The sequence below is a fragment of the Sturnus vulgaris genome, chromosome 10 (genome assembly GCF_052056855.1).
Source record: "Sturnus vulgaris isolate bStuVul1 chromosome 10, bStuVul1.hap1, whole genome shotgun sequence".
NCBI lineage: Eukaryota > Metazoa > Chordata > Aves > Passeriformes > Sturnidae > Sturnus > Sturnus vulgaris.
Genome location: NC_142252.1, coordinates 17,815,326 through 17,835,393, shown reverse-complemented (window position 1 = coordinate 17,835,393; position 20,068 = coordinate 17,815,326). Strand labels below are relative to the sequence as shown.

General features: G+C 39.7%; 1 protein-coding gene across 6 annotated transcripts in view; it reads left to right on the top strand.

Annotated features, from left to right (window-relative positions):
• Positions 1 to 20,068, top strand: part of LOC148222690 (uncharacterized) — a 178,792-nt gene that overhangs the window by 55,369 nt on the left and 103,355 nt on the right. For 4 of the 6 annotated variants that reach the window (XR_015805601.1, XR_015805599.1, XR_015805600.1 and 1 more), the window contains exons 2-5: positions 898 to 968; positions 9,458 to 9,560; positions 9,674 to 9,809; positions 15,885 to 16,058. Coding sequence is in view for 2 of the 6 variants with exons in the window: in XM_088170485.1 (XP_088026611.1) it covers positions 950 to 968; positions 15,885 to 16,058 (193 nt within the window). In the remaining 4 variants the exon portion in view is untranslated. The remainder of the gene's footprint in view (positions 1 to 897; positions 969 to 9,457; positions 9,561 to 9,673; positions 9,810 to 15,884; positions 16,059 to 20,068) is intronic. The other 2 variants (XM_088170485.1, XM_088170486.1) reach the window with 1 other exon arrangement.

The following is a 20,068-nucleotide window of genomic DNA, read 5'->3' as shown; positions in this document are numbered from 1 at the left end:
CCTGATGTGATTGAAAAGGCAGATATATGCTGTTTTTTACTCAGAGCATCCTTAAAGAGGAGGCAAACTGTAATGTTTAGCTGAGCTGAATCAAAAATAATAATGGAACTGAGAAAAATATGTTTGAAAATTTGAGAAATCTGACCGGTATAGGCAGTGTTTCTCTGGAAAAGCAGATAACTTCAGGAATGACCTCATTCCAGAGTATAGATATCACCTACTTTTATGGATATAAATTGACCTTTCTAGATGATGTCATGTAGGTAAACTCCAAACTGTAATGAAACTATAAACTATCTTTGGTGTTATATACAATTTTTACAGTAATATTTGTTGTTAAAATGAGGCTTGTACATAACCTATGGGTTTGATCAATTATTCTAAGATATTTGAAAGATTATCCTTCCATAATGAAAGAGAACATGTTTATCATCAGATGCATGGCTTGATCTCTTTTTTAAGGTGCCTGGAAGTTAAGACAGGCTGATTTTTTTAAATATTAGAGTAGAATATTTTTTGACTGTGCTCCATATAAGTGGATGAGATTCATCTGAGATACATCTGAGATGAGGTTCAGGCTGACAAGACTGAGGTATTTCACTTGCAAACTATACAATGCATTTTTAATAATTAATATAATCAGAAGTATTACCAGCCACTCAATGATTCAGAGGCAGGTTTACCACAATGCACTTGCTTAGTATATGTGCACAATGAACAGCAGTGAACTTCATCTTAAAAGAGTATTTTATATACAGCTTGTATACAAGAGGAGAAATTGATGAAAGTCTGAGTTTGCATTTTGAAATGTGAACTAAATTGCATTTTATGGGAAGGGTACTATTCTTTTAAACCTTTTTTCTCTTCTTTTTACCTTCTTTTTTTTTTTTTTTGCAGGAAAGGAAACGCACTAGAAGTTGGATTTGTTAATAGCTTTTTCTGATCTGTTATGAAATATTTCAAATTTGGTAAGTAGGGAAGCAAATTAAAATAAATTGCTTTAACAAGGGGGCATAATTTTAAATATAATTTTTCATGGACATATTTGTTTTGGCTAACTCCATGGATTATGGCCTATATCTTTCTCAAAGCTTCTTTGGGTGGATGAAAAGCTTTGTACTGTGCAAATACAAGCTATGATTATCAAATATCTAATGCTCCTCTTGGTTATTCACCAATATGCTCTAATATGATCGGTATGAAGTAAGTGGTTTCTACTCTGACTATCAAAAATTTCCATCTCTGCTGTCAGTAATGGACACAATTTGCAAAATAAACTGCAGTGACAGGTGAAATGCCACTGTTTTGGAAGAGTTTGTCTGGAATAAATTATCGAATATAAAATCCTGACCCACATAAATGAATGGATAAAATTCCTTTAACTTCTATGATCAGGATTTTGGCCTGAAACGTATGGACTTAACTAGGATTTGAGATCTTTAAAAACATGGCCTCTGTTTTGAGTAGGTCTGTGTCAGGTCAAAGTGGGAGAGGCACCAGGCAAGTTCGTGCATGAGTTTCAGGAGTGAAATGATGAATTTCCAGAGGATTTGGGGTGAACAAGCTGTTTTGTCCAAGCAGAGCGTGCCAGGACTTAAAGTGGCATTTTCCTGCTACCTGTCCTGTGGCTCTAGACTAGAACTCGAGTGTGGGACGTGCCTTGGTGTTGAGGTGAGAGTTTTGTAGGCCCAGCAGGCAGGTCACAGACGAGGTACATGTCTGTTCAGGGTACACACCCCTGCATTATGCACCTCTTCTTTTTCAGCTGTGACTCTCTTCTCCTTTTTGCACCCCCATATTTAAGGTTGCAACTCATTCTTTAACACTTTGAAGCTCAAGCTTAGCACATTCCAGCCAAATAAAAAAGAAGTGAGAAGGTGACTGAATGATGGAGAGAGGTGTTTACAGTATGGAGCAGCAGGATTGTGTAATAGTGTATAATTCCTGTGTGGTCTGCTGAGAAGTGCCAATCTGTGCAATCTGTAATGGCAAAAAGCCAGAAAAGAGGCCATAAAATCTGGCACCAAGTGAAGACAAGGTACTACAGCCTTAAAGTTTGTAGCCCATGACATGTAGTGGGGAAGGAAGATATCACTGGAGATTTAGTGCCTCTTTCTATGCAAAGCCTCACAAATCAAATTCTGACTAGCCTGTTGCAAAACAAAATATTTGCATTTCATCAAGCCATAAGGATGGAACAGTTAAATCAACACAGAGATAAATTTCATCTGGGGAATATATAGAAGAGCAAAGATAGGGAGGTGGTGAAGGAAAGAAAAAACCACAGAGGCTCACTTGGATGGATTTATGCAATGTTCTCTTAAGTCATGGTGATCTCCCTCTTCCAATGCCCCCAGCTCTGAAGAGGGCACAGCTCTGGTGCAGGAATCCACTGGCAGGCAGTCCAAACACACATCAGATGTGCAGAGAACCAGCTTGGTCTCTTGCCTCATGACTTTTGAAATGGGATTGGTGTTGCCTACTTTCAAGGTGCCTTCCTATTCTCAAGAGATTTCCTTATGGAATTGTCAGGGAGCTTACAAAAGTGGCCTTTCTCTCACTTGAGGGTTTGAAAAGCAGAAAGCTCATGATTTTCAAATCATGCAACATAGTTTGATATCACACATGAAGTGACACACAAGTCAATGGGGGGGAAAAAACACATTATAAGTGAACTATTTGCAGTATTTTGGTGCAATGGAAAAATACAGTGACACTTTACATCTATTGAAATAAAAGGCAGCTAATATTTTAACTTTTGTCTATATAAATGGGTATGTGGAAGCTGTTAGTAACACACACCTTACTGTAATGATTCATACAGATGTTAAGTAAGATCATGAGACAAATAAAGGCATAACCATTCTCTTAAATCATCCTATATTGATCAAACAGTTCTGTGCAGCATCCCAGCTATTTACTCACAACAAGAAAAAACATGATTAGTGCACATTAGTAGTGTGGTAAAATGGAAATATTCTCCAAGTACACATTATCCAAGCAAAGAATACTAAGTGAAACAGAGCCAAGTTTACCAGCACAACCAATTTACGCTCATCTAAGAAGTTATTTAAAAATTAATATTAATTTCATCAAATAACTAATGTAATCTATATTTGCTGATTCAACAAACCTCAGATCACTGCTTAATTTTAAGCATGTAAGTTAATAACTTTCATCCTGGGGTCCACAGATACCTGGAACACCCTGCTCCCTTCCTATGAGGACCAATAGAAATAAGGGAGAAAAGCACAAGCCTTTGAAATTAATTTTTCTGCTGGTAAACTTACAACAACAACACATTGAAAAAGACTCAATATAAGCAATCTGCCTCCTTGTCCATCCAAAAGTTAAGCATGTGAGATTATGGAATTTCAAAACTGTACATTCATTCAACTTACTGTTAGACACACTAATTTACTGTTGTAATCATTATTACAATCATTTAAATGTTGGCTGTATAAATCTCTTTTTTTCTACGTTATACAGCTCAAAACCAAGAAACACTGTGGAATACAAATAGATTAAACAGTGAAAATACACTGTGGTTATTTGTCCAATTTTAAACCTTTAAAATGTTATAGGGGGCAACTACTTTCTCTAATACAAATCATTGTGCCTTGTGTCCTCACCAACTGCTTAGTCCAATAAGCCCTTGGGTCAAAATGAAAACTGATGAACAATCTCAACAATTTATGTTGAGCTCTTTTATAGAGCCATGTGTGTGGCAGCATTGATTTGGCAGATGTCTGTACCTTGCCAAGAGATAAAAAGAGAATTTTTGCTCTGGCACCATTGTGTATTTGTACCTGAGTGGGAAGGTAGAGCAGGATTAGGAAACAAGGATGATGTGAAACACAAGAAAGTTGATCTAGTAGATTAAGTATTAACCAGTGGTTGGAAGATAAGAGGTAAAAATAAATTTGGATAAAATTTCTTGCTGAAATTCTTTCCTCTTCTGCCACTTCTTTGCCCTGTGGCCTCCAGAGAGTCACACAGACCTAGAAGATCTGGAGATACTCAGGCTCCTACCTTCTCTTTGAAAATAATCAGGATAAAGGTTCCTGAATACCTTGGTGAAAAAGCTTTTAATCCTGGTGTTTTCTTCAACTCCCCTAGAGATAAATAGGGCCTCTCTGAGAATGTGATCATTTAGGTGTGAAGTTTTAAGATATTGTGGCAAAGTAGCCACAGGAGTACCTAAAGCAGCTGCTTTTCAGCAGGTAGAGCCTTAAAGGCAGCATAACGTTTTGGCTGTTGCAGTATTTGTTTATTCTCTGTAGCAGTTTTTATTTTTATTTTGCTTCTGTGAGCAGTCTGTGGACGCTATCTTGGGTCTTGGGTTATCGTTACAGATTCTGCTTTTATTGTTGTGTTATGGAAAAACCCAGTACCTTAGCCTGAAACTGTTTGGAGTTCAGGATAATGGAGGGAAAATGGGTTTTTAATCATCAAACCATGAATCAGACGAACGGGATTTATTTTTTTTCAACAGGAGTTTATTATAATATCAATTTTTCTTTGCAGAGCTCTGTTTTTTGAAGCACTTTCCCAAAACTAGGGCCAGAAAAGTCAATGCTCACATCTGTTTTCATTGTCCACATTTTCTGGCAAGATATTGATCTTGAATTTTATTCTTTCCCCAAAAGGAAAAACCCAACTGTGCAAAATAGATTCAGATCTCTACTGGGTACTTTTATAAAACTAATGGTAAGTTGCTGTGCTCTCAGCTGGGCATGTTAGGTTTCCATCTTGATTTTGGATAAATGCTACTGGAATAGAAGATATTTATTAGCATTATCATTATATGCAAAGCTGAAAAATTAATGCAGAACTGGGTCTGTAGTCTTGACTAATAATTTTGCTAAAAGGAGAGGACAACTGGTCTGGAGAATCAGTAGAAAAAGTCTGCCAGATATAGCCATAGGAGAAGTGCAAGGTAATGGAACACTGAAGTAAAATGGAGTGCTTGGCAGCTTTTAGAACACTTGAGAACATCTCTGTGCAGTATTCATAGTGCCTACCTCATCAAAGTCTGTAATGATCAGCCAGCTTAGAGAATAGAATACCTGCAATGGAAATACACAAGACCTTGTCTCCCTGCACAGTGGATGGAGAGGATTTGTCATGGTGCCTGGCAGATGGCCTGACTTGATCTCAATTAGCTTTAAATACCTTTTGATGCTGAGAGTGCATTTATCCCGTGTTGACTGGTCCATTCTGATGGAACAAGGATAAACCCTCTCCCAGAATGCACAGGAACTGGGTCATGCTGGCACCACACCACTCACAGCTTGGCTTTAGGGGCTGATCACACCATGAACACGTCCCCAGACACCACCCTGTGTGCGTGGCCACCTTCCCCAGCTCCTGCCAGGAAGGGCTGCTGTTCCCATGCTGCAAGTTGAGCCTTGGTGGGCTGTGCCTCTTATTTAAACTAACAGCTGGTGTCTTTGAAAGAGCAGGAGTTGTACCCCAACCCACATCTCCCACATTGCACCAAGGTGGGTGTTCTTTACCTCGTTCATCCTTGCAGAGAGTGAAGCAGGTATATCCAGTGGCCCCTGGCAGACAGGAGGGGATCATGTTGCAGACAGTAACATACTGTATAGTAACTCCAGCGTGACAGGGTGACATCCACAAAGCTCGTTTTGGTCTCCTGTCCAAAAACTTTCCATCAGGGAATCATGAAGCTCAGAATCATCTTGACTAGTTTCTATTCTGTATATATGTTACTGGGGTTTTGCCATACTGCCTGAGGCACACTCTTGTCAAACTAAATTACTTATGGTTACACAGATGCAGATGATGAACTGCCTACAAGCTCATAATAGAGGTGTTAAAATTGGGGTTGGTCTAGAAAAGCTCAGACCTGGACTGCTCAGCTTGAATTGAAGCTTCAATTAATTTAGAATTATGTGTAACTACCAATCCCTTCTGAGTCAATGAAGTGTCTGCATCCAGAACTGGTAAATTAGGTTTTTGGCAGAGGGAAATATTTTGTCAGGGCAGAGAGAGAACTGACAAACAAATTTCAAGTTGTCTCAGAGACATGGAGACAGAGACACTCTCTTCTGTAAAAGGAGCAAGGGACTGTGTCATGGTACAATTCTAAAAGTCATATGGCATCACCTGAATTCAGAACCTCCTTTTATTCTAAGACATGGAAGTTTGGGCCAGGCACTGGCTCACTGGCAAAGTGAGCTCTACCCACACACACAGTCCAGTGATCCTATGGACACAATTCTGGGATGCAGCACAAATTTCTGAGAAGTACTCAGCAGCCTCAACCCTCTAAAAGCCCCTGGGAAGGGAGAATGTGCAGCATGTTGTCAACATGGACTCTAAAGTGCATTTCAGTTGTGTTCCTACCAGGTTGGATATTTAAACTCTCAGAACTCAGTCAAATAAGCCCAGTTTACCTCACAGCCAGACTAAGTGCTAATTCCTCAGTTAAGATTATTTCCACAGTAAAATGGAATGGATCCATTCCAGCTTGTAAGAACCAGGGTGAAAATATATTTTTATAGTTTGGAAACTGTACTTTTGTCATTCACTCAATAGTGTTTGAAATCTTAATGTTTGAATTTCACAACAATAATAATAGTATTGCTTTTGAATGAGAACTCAGCATAGCAATTATCAGCTGAGACAAAATGAATGTTTAAAAAATTATCATTATCTGAACCTAAGCTTTTATAATGCAAGATGCTTTATAATCTGATTGAGACAAAATCCTCATATTCTAATAAAATAAAGTACCTGGAGACAAAGCAAAATAAATAGCAGCAATAATGATACCTCTTGTGAGTAAATATCTCACATTTCAAGGATGCCTATTCACAAAAAACTTTAATAGCTCATCAGTTTGGCCAATTTCCCTTGGTTGTGAGGAATGGAATGCCTTCATCTCAGTGGACATTCTCACTGTACATCTACTTTTAGGAGACAGTTTGTCTCCAATTTTTTGCAATTAGATTGCCTCATATCTATGTAAATAAGTCAGTCAGTTACAGTACACATTTTGGTGAACCATAGTCACTGGGAGGTTTGGGTTCTCCTTACATCAAAGGGTGAACCACTCTCCAGAAGAGATCAGCTGAATGGGGAGAGCAGAGTTATGGGAGAAACTTCCTAACTGATCAAAGTGCTCTGAAAGTTGTCAATCACGTTTTGCTTCCTTTGATACAAAAGCATGTTTATTTTTAATTTCTTTGAGCCTTGCTAGTACTGGGCAGCAGGGCCAATGTACAGCCGAGTTCTCAGCTGCTGTGGTGGAAACTGGGAGACCTCAGCACTTCTCACAGTCCCTAGACTGGGACAAGATGCTGACCATTCTGAAAAATAAGCCAGAAATTAAGATGGCACCTGACTTTCCAGGAAAATGCTTCTGTAAGTATCTCAGTATTTAGTTAAAGGTGTCAGATGTGCTCAGCTGCACAAGCAGAAGCAAAGACATAAATATGACTTTTCTAGATTCAAATCTACCCTTACCAAAAATAAAATAACTTAATTGATGTCTGTGGTATTACACCTGGTTCCTAGAAATGCTGAATGGGGTTCTCTATACAGGTCCATAAAGTGCTCTTTAATACATATGTAATTATATTGATGTAATGTCTCTCTTTCCCTTTTATGATAAAGTAATATAAAAACCCCTTCTAACTCCTTACATCTTTTATTGTTCTATTTTATAAATCTAAAGAAAAAGTGGCTCATAACAGTCTTTACAAACAAGCTGCATCTGTTTAATATTAAAGTGAAAAAAAAAGAGTAATAGAAACATTACTTTGGAATATCCAAATAACCTGAGGAAAAATAGCATCCATCTGGTCATTGGCATAAATGTTTTTTACATCAGTTGGATGTTTCTGGGATTGCAAGATTCAACACTTATCTTTAAGTAGAGTGAGTTTCTAAAGATGTAGCATCCAGAAACTTGTGAGTAATCTGTCTGCTTAGAAGTACAATATTGTGTTACCAGATCTGCTGAGCAAAAGCACAATAAAGTTAATCCTTTGGTTCTGGAAAAGCTGTAGGCATTGCAATGGCAGATGTGCTGAAACAGAAGTGTTTACGTTTGTTAGGGCATGTGAAGCAGCAACTCCGCCAGCTCACGAGTGTTTGAATGTCCTGCAAACTTTTACCTGAGGGCTATGTGGGGAAGGAAAAGAGCTCAGGAGTCTCTGCACCCTGTTGGCAGACTGGCAAACCTCTTCTGGTGAATTGGTTGGCATGCACCTGCATTTTCTCATTGAACTTATTCCCTGTGGATGGAGTCATTATGGCATTAAAGTGCTTTTGGTATATAGGGTACAGTATTACCAAGATCAATACTCTGTTATATTTAATATCTTTTCCACCTCTTAATATGCCATATGGAAAGGAAAAAAACTTATGTCAAGGATTTTGTACTGTGGAGGTGTGATATGACTGGTTTGGCCAGAGCTTTGAGATGGAGCTGCCTTCTAGACCTTTGCCAACAGTGAGCTCCCCAGAGAAGTCTGTCAGACTTTAAACTCACAAAGCCAGGTTGTGCAGAGCACAAACAAGAAGGGTAATCTTTTGATGAGAGGAAACACAAAGTAGCTAGGTAAGAACTAAAATCAAAATCAGTCATTTATAGCATTCTCCCTGCCTACAAAATCCTTGCTGGCAGGTCCTTGCTTCCATGCCTGGTAACAGTTGACTTGGGGATTTTGGATTGCAGTTAATTCTGTCCAGACTAAAGAAATTCCTTCCCTCTGTCCCCTCTGATGCCTTGCTGGCTGCACTTTCCTACCATCATCGTGGAACCTGCTGACTTCCAGCTCTGTGCTATATCTATCTTTTCCAAAAGAAGGCTCAGTTTCCCCCTTAGCAAGAAGGAGTTTTTGACTGGCCAATTTTCAGGGTCTAATTATGTTGAGTTATAAAAAAGATGGTGGTGCAGGAGGTCACAGTGGCACTTAAAAGTGTTTGTGCTGAGGACTTCAAAACATTACTATCCCTTTCCTTGGAAGCTTTCAGTTGAAATCTCAAAGGCAATCAAAACACAAATGGAAATGGACTCCCAAAAGAGTGAAAAATGTTGACCTCACCAATAAAGTAGCCACAAAAGACCTGGGAATAGACCACAACTCCACTGGTTCCCTTTCTATTTTCTATTCTGTACCAACACAGTCAGATACACTCAGTTTGCTCTTTGGATGACCTGAACTCATCTCCATGGTCTTCTCACTAAAAGTATCCTAGTTATTCATCCAATGCATTGACAGTTCCGTTCTTCCAGAGAAAACGTCATTATAAGGAATGTCAGCAAAGCAGAGGGAGTCCCAGAGGTCCAGTATAAAAAGTAAAGACCAGAAGCCCCTGAGCAGTACTCACTTCTCACTTTTGGGCAAGGAATGGCAGTAGTTGGAATGAAAGACAGAACAGTGTTCCTGACATAACAGTGTTATTTTTTCTGTTGTCACAGCTGAGCATCAGCACAGGGCTTTATGAAGAGCCAGACTGCCACTGAACCAACTCCTGCATAAATACAGATGAAGAGCCAGTCATTGCCCTGGATCATTTACAATGTAAGAGACAAGATAGGAGGATGCACAAAGAAAGAGTCAAACCCTATTGATGACATTAGTAAACAATAATCATAGAGACATAACTTTAAAATTTTGGTCCAACTTTTTTGCAGATAGTTTGCCAGAAGAGTTTACACCAGTGTTTTGAAGGAGGATAATGAGATTACTTGAAGTCGCCAGAGCTGCTCCAAGGAGATGAAGACTAGAAAAGAACATAAACAGAATTGAAAATCAAGCAAGTAGATGTGGGTAGGTGCTCACTATATGGATGGATTATGAGGGGGAGCTTATGTCTAGGGGCTCAAGATGATGCAGGAGGTCAACAAAGAGAGTTTTTGTGTAAAGCCAAAATCCTGTATTGGCTGACAAAAGAAGGAAATACAGTTCAGTGACACCTAAGGAAAACAGCTAACAAAGAATCATTCTTGCAACATCCTTATGAATGGATGGATGGATGGATGGATGGATGGATGGATGGATGGATGGATGGCAGGCAACAGGTTAAATCTGCACTCATCAAAACCAGAAAATAAAAAGGAAATCTCAGCATCAGTACATAATATAGCTTCATGTAATAGGAGAGAACTGTTAAAGTTCAACAGAGCTGAAGCATGAGGACCTAGAGAAGTTTAGGTGCAGAAATTATATCATAAGTATGAGTGACAGGTCGGTTGAAGATTCTGTCAGAGGGGTTCAGCCTAATTTAGAAAAATTCCTTGCTGACACCATAACAAATTCCTCAAATAGGCTTTAGGGCTCTTATTTGCTATGTTACTGTGCTTGGTGGTAGCAAGCTGTCAATTTCAAAATCTAAATAGAAAAGAAGGTAATTTGGAATATAAAGTTTACTGTGATATTTCTGTGAAGGGCTACATTTTCAGGTCAGGTGTAAAGGACATGAGAAAAGAATCACTACAGAACTTGTGGAACTTCTAGAGGAGAAAAAGCCAGATGAAGAAAGTCCTTCACAGAAGTTGAGGAAGATAAGTCATCACTTAATGCTCAAGGAGCAGATATCTGGCAAATCAGGAAGAAAAATGATTAGGTGTTAGGCTTACATTAACAAGAACCTGTAAGAGATTTTGCAAGAGCAGATTTGGTGGAACATTTAAAAAGTCAGATTCCAGAGGGCTTGAAATAAAAGTAAAACAGAAGGCTAAGATAAACTCCAGGCAGTGATTCAGATTTTGTGTTCACTATTTGCATAGAAGTGGAAGGGATCTTGTAGATTACCAAATCTGTTCTTCTGATGCTGTAAGCAATCTCATAGTCTAAACATTTACTAAGCTTCACAAAATAATTCTATTTTTCTTCCTAGTTACAGTGGAAAGGTGGTACAGAACTTCAGGTTTTTGATAATCAGAAACTTCAATTTATGGGTTGAATTTATTAATTGCTCATTAGTAATCATTTGTTCTTGTGTCATCATTGTCCATTTGCTTAAGTATCTTTTCTCTCGCTTTAGTGCCTAACCTGAATGTATTTATAGAGAGCAATTATATTCACTCTCAGCATGAATGAGCTTAGAGATGAAAGGGAGAAGGAAGCAAACATGTTGCTTCAGCCTGGACCAGCTGGAATCTCTTTGTTCAGACTCATGTAAAATGTTTTGCAGCAGCTGAATCTGGAAGCAGCATTTGTGCAGCTCACAGAAATATGATACAGATCTCACCACCTCACAGCCAGATGAGATGGGAATGGACATAGCAAGCAGGGATATTGTCTGAATATCCAGGGGTGCTGTGGACCTGAGAACACCAAAACCACAGTCCAGCTTAGCTGGAAAAAAAATCTGCCTTTGGCTGATGTAAACATCCATGATGCCACTGTAAGCATTTCCCATTATCACTCGTGCTTTTCTAGTGTTGGGAGTTAGGTGTCTGCAATGGCTTATCACTGCCTGTGTGGCTTATTTTGAAGAGCTGTTGTCTGCTGCAGACTCTGGAGTCAGTTCAGTCATTCTGGAGTCTGTTCTTTCCTAGCATTGTTGTAAGGCTGTGTCCCAGAGCTCTTCACACTCAGCATGATCAGAGAAGAGCAGGGATTGCCTGTCTTCCAGACTTTATGTACAAATTTCTAACACAAAATAGATTGAATAATTCAGTCACAACATTCTCCACCATAGCATGTATTCAGATAAGTGTCTTAAAAGAGGACAACTTAAGGGAAAGGCAATTGCAGTAAACTATTCTTTTGCTCGGTGACATCTCATTGCCAGCATCAGTAAGCACAGCTGAACATCTATACTAAGAAATGTTAAATGTGTGATTGTAACCCATCCTTTTGGATGTAAATCTTAACTGCCTGAGAGCAGTTTGTTGTGAACTGTTTTTTTAAACACATTTTACATAGGAAGGGCTTTTAGATCTAAAACTGTTTATTCCTCCTATATGTATGCCATCATTCATTTTGAGAAGCACAATTTTTTTCTTCTAGTCAAAATTTTCTTGTGATTCCATCAAATGCAAAAGCAATGGAAAGTTAAGGGCATTTAATTCTGTCAAAGATGCATCATGTATAGTAAAATCAAGAAATAGAATAAGATGCTGACCAGTGTACCAGCAGTAGTTTAATTACTCTGTGGAATAATGCATATCATCTCTTTTCTTCAGGAAAGTGATGTTTTATCTTGCCTTAGAGCTAAACCCTGCCCTCTCCTTGTAACTGACCTTTGTGTATCGTCATGTAAGGGCAGAATTTGTACAAATTTGAGCTCTTCTCACAGTTCAGTACAAACCATTCTGTCTCTCCTAAGGGAAATAGACACACAAGAGTAGTGCAGCCACATAAGGAAACTTGTGCAGTACTGATTTAAATGTAAAATTCTCAAAGGGTTTTCAGAGAGGAAGAAAAACAGTGTAGTTGGGCATGGTGCTTCTCAAAGGAAGTCTGCATTAAGAATTTGGAGACAGGTTTGAGTTCACCTGGTCTTTGCCCTGTGCTTGCCTGATCAAGGAGGGAAGGCCCCATAGCAATGGAGAAAAGGACGCTGCAGTAAATAATCAATTTTGGCAGCCTACTCAGTGAAAAGGAATGAAAAAGTGGAGGTGGCAGGAGGGGTTTTTAAGGCTTTCAGGAAGGGTGGTGGTTTGCTCTAGCAGCAAAACACACAACTGAAACAAGGACAAACGCCATGTGGAAAAAGCCTGTTGGATACTTGTCTTTGCACAACAACTTCTTATCAAGAAAACAGCTTAAACACAATGAGTTGTGCAATAAAACTCCAGTTTGCTGGCAGCGCCCTCACCTGTCTCCTCAAAATATCTGACACACTGGTCCAGGTGTAGATTTTAAAAAAAGCAACAGTCAGCAGACTGAAATCAGAAAAATGTGGTGACCAGGCACAGAAGGATGTACTCATGCTTTAGAAGTATGTAGTACAGGAAAGGTGCCTGCATCTCCCACAGGGAGAAATAATTAGACCATATAAAAGCATTTCCTTGAGTCAGATTTGACCTGCTGACCACTAGCTGGACCCAAAAGATAAACAAATATTTCTGTAGGAAATTTTTTAATTCTGAGACATTTTAAAATTAAAATATTTATATTCAGGCTAAGTCAGGGTGTTTGGGGAGGACAAAAGCAGACAAAAAATTGGAAATCTGTGATATCAAAACTGAGTATCTTTTTACCAAATAAGAGTTTTTTACAAAAAAAAAAAAAATTTTGAAAAACTCTCACTTGGACTGCAGGAACCAGTAAAAAACTTCAATTCATACAAAGACCTTTATTTTCAACACACAAAACCTGTCTGCTGTGAAAAGAGTCACAGGCTAGTTCTCTTGTTATAAAAATAAGAAATGCCCAACGTACTCAAGAAAAGACCCAATCTCCCAAGAGCTCCAGATCCAGACAGGAAGAATGTAAAGCCACCCTGAGGAGCCTGGGCACTTCTCTAATGTCAAGGACTGACTGAAGAACATCCCCAACCTTACAGTGATGATCAGCAGTGTCAAACTCTCCAACTGGTGTGAAACTTCATCTCCTTGAAACCTGCCATAGCTTGGACAGTTCTATCTAGGTGCTGGCACTGAGAAGTCATGGTCTAGATCAGGGACTACTGTGCTAGACACTGTATAAAGATATCACAAAAAGACATGTGGCAGCAATGCCACATTGTTGTGGGATTTCTTTTTGTTTTAATTGGAAAAAAAGCCCTGCAGTTATTCGATGCTCTAGGTCTATGTACAAAGCACATTTAAAGATACAATAGGCATTCAAATGGGAACATTATTAATTAAAAGCCTCCACGTACTGTACAAATGAAACATTCTTCTCTCTACCTACTCAAGTCATTCATTCAGAAAAATCCTGGGAAAATAGTTAGGCTTCGCAATGTGCCCCACAGGTCAATGTATTCAGACTCCCAACAGACCAAGTGGAAGGAGTGAGTTCCAGAACAGCAAAATCTTCACTGCAAACTCCCTCTCAAAGGGAGCACATTCAGAAATGTGCACACTCACAGGAAAATGGCTCTAGCTCTTTACCCAGCTCCAACTTTAAATGAGTCCTTTAATATGTGTATGTCCAGGCAAGGAAGAGATGCTGACCTATGCTCCTGCCTGGAGCACAGCAGTGAGAAGGACTTTGAAGCCTTGTAGGGTTTCAGATCCACAGCTTGCCTGCCTTATTTTTTTCTGCTGTATATGTCCTAAATACCTAAATGTCCTAAATACCTAAATGTCCTAAAGGTATCAATTTATACTATATATTTATATTTTTACCACAACAACCCCTTTTCTCTATGTCCAACTATACCATGTCCCCTCTATTTAATAATAGAGGTGTCCTTGAGACTCAAACTGTCCCTGGGCAACTCAGTCACAGGATGTTCCAGAGCATATCCGTAAGTGCTGATCTCACAACTATTTACTTTTACAAAAGTCCCATATCAAAAGTCCTTTTTTAGTATAGGGATGGGTCAAAGTCTGTCTGCTGAAGCCAGAGCCAAATTTCCCTCATGCTTTAAAGTTTGGTGTTGTATTTCAGATCCATCCCCTAAATCAGACTGGCTTTCAGTGTTCAGATCAGAACAATCCCTATCTTATTTGCTTGCTGGCTGCAAAACAGTAGGAAGATTGTCAATACCCTGCCTAGGCTCTAATTAAAAATCCAAACTCAAATTTAATATTTCAAACATTATTTAAAATATATTTAGATAGTCAGTCTATTGCTGTTGCTCATTACTCTGTTGAAACCTAATATTAGTAACAGCATGTACAGAGGACCTGGAGCATGAATTAATAATGAGGTGCTTGTGCTGGAAAACATGTGAGAGCCTGGTTCCCCGAGCTGGCAGGCGTCCGGCAGGGACTGGTTTGCTCTTCTCTGCACACTGATCAAATCGTGCTCACCAAAATCATTGGGAAGGAAAAGATTTCTGATTTGTTTGCTTCCTCTGAACACCATTCCCCAAAAAAATTTTCCCAAAGATGCCAGGCCATCAGAAATAAAGGGCAAACGGGGCAAACCCTTGAGCCCCAAGGCACTGTGCTATGGATCAAACAGCAGTGCTGGTACTCGAGCATCACCCTCCACTGGGGGAGGACCCCCTGTGCCCTCAGCCTGCCCTCCCCTGCTTCGTGAAGTCTCTTCTCGAGGCTTTTGAGGTGAGGTTTAATCAGCTCTCTCCTTCTTTCTCCTTGTGCTAACAGAAAACAAATCTGAACGAGAACAAGGAGAAGGAGCATGTGGCTTGTTAGTGCTCTTGGCCCGGAGTGAAGGTACTGGAGGTGTTTGCAGGTTTTCAGTAGATAAGAGCAAGGACTAAGCAGGGCAGTGAGCTCTTCAGGTGATGCCATAATCAGGAAAGATGTACAAGCTAGAAAATATCTGCACCACTTACAGTATGCAATATATGCATATATAAAGTATTATAGTAATGTAAGCTGCATTTTAGCCACATAGTGATGTAATATAGAGATCAGGTGTATTTATTTGTACATAAATTCCTTTCTTATGTATGCTTTATGGGAAACTGGCTTTCACTTGTCCTCCCAGTGCCCTGTGCTGGCCTCCTCTGCCCATTCACTTCTCTGCTGAGGGTGAGCCCAGAGACCTTTGTGCTTCCTCTGCACATGGACAAATCTTCAGATTTGCAGAAAACAAACAATCACTGCTGAAAGTGTTTTTTCCCTGAATTTATCTGCACCCTAGCCTTATAAACCCTTTTCCTTTAAGATGAATGTACTGTTAACCACAGCATTCAGTTCTGTACCTACTGCCTTATTCTCACCCTGTAAATTAAAAGGTGTGAAGGAGAAGGAAATTTGCCAGAGTGAATTAGAGAAATTATTACATAATTTTGTGTAATTTTTGATGCAGGAAACAATTTTCTCAGCACACCTGTTGAGAGGAGAAACAAGGCTCCTTCAACCATCAATCTGTGGGACCTCAGAGCTCAGCCTGAAAGCAAAGGCGAAACGAAATACGAAAATTGCAGTGCAGCAGAAGAGGAGTCAGCTATCTGCGGGCCTCTGCTGAAATCCCATCTTTCGGGTAGGGTTTCTTGTGCATTTTCGTGTTTTGGTCACCTGACAGCAGCTCTCTGGCCTAATTGGTTTCCTGGTTAACAGACTAAGTAATGATGTAACCAGAGTGTGTGGGAACCAGACCTGTGTGACAGATACAAATTTTCCCAGCCATACTAATTTTGCCTGCCTACCTGGTTCTGCTGCTGGTTATCTGGAAACTTGAACTACTTAAAGGATATAATAAGCCCACAAAGGTTGAGACACAGCTTAGCCATTTAACATAAAATTATCTCCTGCTGCAAAACCTATTAACTTGTGAAGTCCAATTATTTTTGTTACTAAACAACACTGTGTTTTAAGAGATATGGCTGTGTCTACAGCTTTTATTTACTTTTTCTGTGGTTGGATGAAGTGAGAATTAGTTGCCTTTAGCCTAAAGGAGCAGATCAGCTCTGTTCAATTACAAGCCTGTTTCAATAACTATTTTCTACTTTTGACTGTCTGCTGTCCCCAAGCACACTCCCACAGTGTTGCTCGTTCCTGCTGGTGACTTTTGTAGCTGAATATTATTGCTACTGGGTTTCAAGGGTTTCAGAAAGGCTCCAGCTAAGATCTGGGTCTTGTTCAAATGGACACTATGTAAACATATAATGAGAAAGTCCTCTAAATGCAAAGTGGTTGCATCCCAAATATGACTGACAGAGGTGGTGGTGGTTGATAGGAAAGTTTTGCAGCCTCAGAGCTGAGCCTCTGAAAGAGTAATTAAAAAAAAATCATCATGAGAAACAGCCTCATGTAAAATAATCAAATTGGGAAAGGAAGGTGAGAGAGAAAGGGAATGCCTGGCACAGAGGAGGCCTGAGCAGCTTCTTTCTCCCTGTGGCAGACAAAGAAGGAAGGTCTCTAAATTTCCCTCTGCTGTAACATAAAATCCCAGTAAGCACATATTGCTCATTTTGGGCGAAGGAGCAGCTTGAGCTGGGAATCTGCCTGGCACTTGTCATTTCTGTGGTCCACAGGCTGTTCCCTTGCATGTCTCTCTGCACAGCAGTTAAATATTTTCTTACAAGTTGAGGCACCCAGGCTGCTGCTGGATGGGCTACACAGCCTGAGGCAAACTTTGCCATGACCCTGGTGGCTATTGTTCTGCAGCAAAGTGCAGCTAGTATGGCTGTGTCTGACATTTTTATATTTGTTAGTGTGCATCTGGCTGTTCTTTCACTTTGCACTCACACACACATTTGATAAATGGAAGTAACTGAGAGCAGAAGAAACACAGTGGATTTTTAAGATTATGTGAAACTGGCTTATGTTTTCCTTGAAAATAGGACTCTTAAATGTGGTGACAGAAATCATGAAAGTAGCAGGGCTTTGCATACATTGATGTGGTTAATCCACTCAGTAAAAGTAATGTTTAAAAAAGGACACCCCACAGCGTTTCACTATCTTTCCATCCAAAGTTTATACGATGCCTAACACGTATGCAATGGATCTGAGGCCTGACATTTATTTAAACTCTTTGGGAGCAATATCAAACATTAATGGGGATTAGTGTTAGAACTGGTGTAAACATAGCAAACAATCTGCTGTAAGGGTATGCTCACATTTCCATATGTTATGTAGGTAAGCAGAGCCACTGCAGAGGAAAGGAACCCGGAGATGAAGTTCTCAGCTAACTGCCTCTGGGCTCAGTAGAGGCAGTCACTAGCAGGGCACAACTATCTCATGATATCACTATCTACATACTCATAAAATGCTCTGTCTAGAGCTGCAATTTAGTTTTGCAAAAGGTAAGAAAGATTTAAAGAGATGCAATTCCATTGTGCAAAACCACTAAAAAACAGATTAAAATGATTTAGTACTTCCAGGTGCACTGTAATTCTTGGCAGGAAAAGCTAATTCCAGGTGTGTAACTTCAAAAAAAAAAAAAAAACCAACAAAAACCTCCAACAAAAATCCAACCCTCTTGTCAAACCTGGATAAAAACATCAAGTTAAAAAAACAGAAGCTAAACTAGGAACAAAGTCCAAAGTACAACTGCAGAATAACAGCCTCTCCATTGAAGAAATTATTGCATATAAGTGAATCTCCCTATTACTTGAGTAAACATAGCTTGATTCTGGGCAATATTTCACAAGAGATAAGATTTGGCATGCATAAGCACATAGAAAGATGACATGTTCACAGTGGGAGGTATGGGGTGGGGTTTTCAGTAGTGCCAAAATTTATCTCACATATACATGCTTAGAGCCAGATACAAAGCTGCTGAAGTAAGGAGCAAATCTTTCCACTGTCTTCAACTGGTTTTTTATTCAGCACTCACTCTCACTAGGGGAAAGGGGAGGAGGAAATACATTTGTTTCCTTATTTTCAGCCAAATCGTTTACACACTTTTCCTTCTCCTTTTAAGCCTGGGGAACTGTTGTTGTTAACTTCCTCAGGGGCAAGTCCTTAATCAATAGATGAAAATATAAACTGTACCACAAAATGGAAAATACTATCATACCAGCTAAAGTTATTTGCTTCAGCAACACATGTGGTAAGGGATATTATTATTCCATAATAGAATACACATTGATTCATTTGGCACTTTTTTTTAAAGAAGTTTTTTTTTTTTATATGATGTGTTTATGGACAAATATGCATTGAATGCTTTTTAAGTCCTATTATGGCTTGGTTTTATTTCCACATGTTCAGATGAATTGACCATTACTGGGCCTAGAAACCACTATGCTAATGGAAGTTCCTAGAGTTGGTGCCAGTTTTATATCCTGCAGGGGTAGTTGCCACTATATTAATATCCTGCAGGTCAAGTTATTTTAAAAAAACCCTCAACATATTTTGCAGGCTCCATACAATTCAATATGGTGTCACCCTTAGTATGTGCCAGTTTTGCATCTGAATTAAGAGCCAGGGATCAGACCCCCAAGTACCAGATCAGACCTCCAAGTAAGTAGGTTTTGCAGAAATCCATGGTGGCACAGAAGGAAAATGGACATAGCAACCTTGTCTCCCCAAGGTCTGTGTGAAAATCCTTTAAGAATCAGCATTCTTGCTCTGAAAGAGAAAGAAAGGTTGGGAAAACTCCGCTGTTATGATCAGGGGCTGCTTTTGCTCCTGTGAATAAATGATTTTTCATGTGCTCTAACCTCACTTTAACAAAAAGGGGGCAGAGAAACCCAATCCTTTCCAGTCCCTCCCTGACTTTCAGCACTGCTGCCAGCGTGGGAGCCCGGCAGGGTCATGCCCGTGTTGGCACATTGGCATTTCCGTGAGCTGAGAATGACACACAGGAATTATGGAAACCTTTCCGCCTTTGCCCTGGGACTGCTGGGCTGGGTGGCCCTTTCTTGTGGCAGAGGAGCAGCAAGGTGTGACTGTGCCCAGGGCCAGGCAATTACCAGCCCAGCTGTGATTGCACAGCTCTCCTGCTCCCGCACAGAACTGCCTGCAGGAGGACAGGGGAAGACACTTTTCATTTCATTTCTCCTCTCGCTGCTGAGATTGCACTAAGTCAGTACAGAGATCCTCAGCTCAAAGCAGCAAGGAAAGTGAAACGTCCAGTTTTGTCACTGTGTGAGTGCTTTGTGATATCTAGCTCAGAAGGCCCTGATTTTATTGCCATGGAATTGCTGTCAATTAGAAGTGGTGGTTCTGTCCAGACTCCAGCATTAAGGCAGACGGGGTCCAAAGTGGAGTTAAAGTTGCACCAAACCTAGCATGAAACTGCTTTAGGTTTGTGACATCGTGATAAACCTGTTTTCCATTGAAAAACACTGAGGAAAGGTATAATTCTTAACTATCATTACAGACTCCCCAGATTATTAAGGCTACATAAATATTAAAGGCTTGTTATTTACATTAGAACCATTATCTTTATAGATATGGTGCTTGTTAAATGACTCACAATGCATAATTCATTCAACCAATCCTGCCCTTTTCTATGTTTATTATTCATCTGCAAATAGACTTTGATTTTTACAAACTTGTTCATTATTCATATTATTACAGGCTCTCTACACAAACATGTTTTAG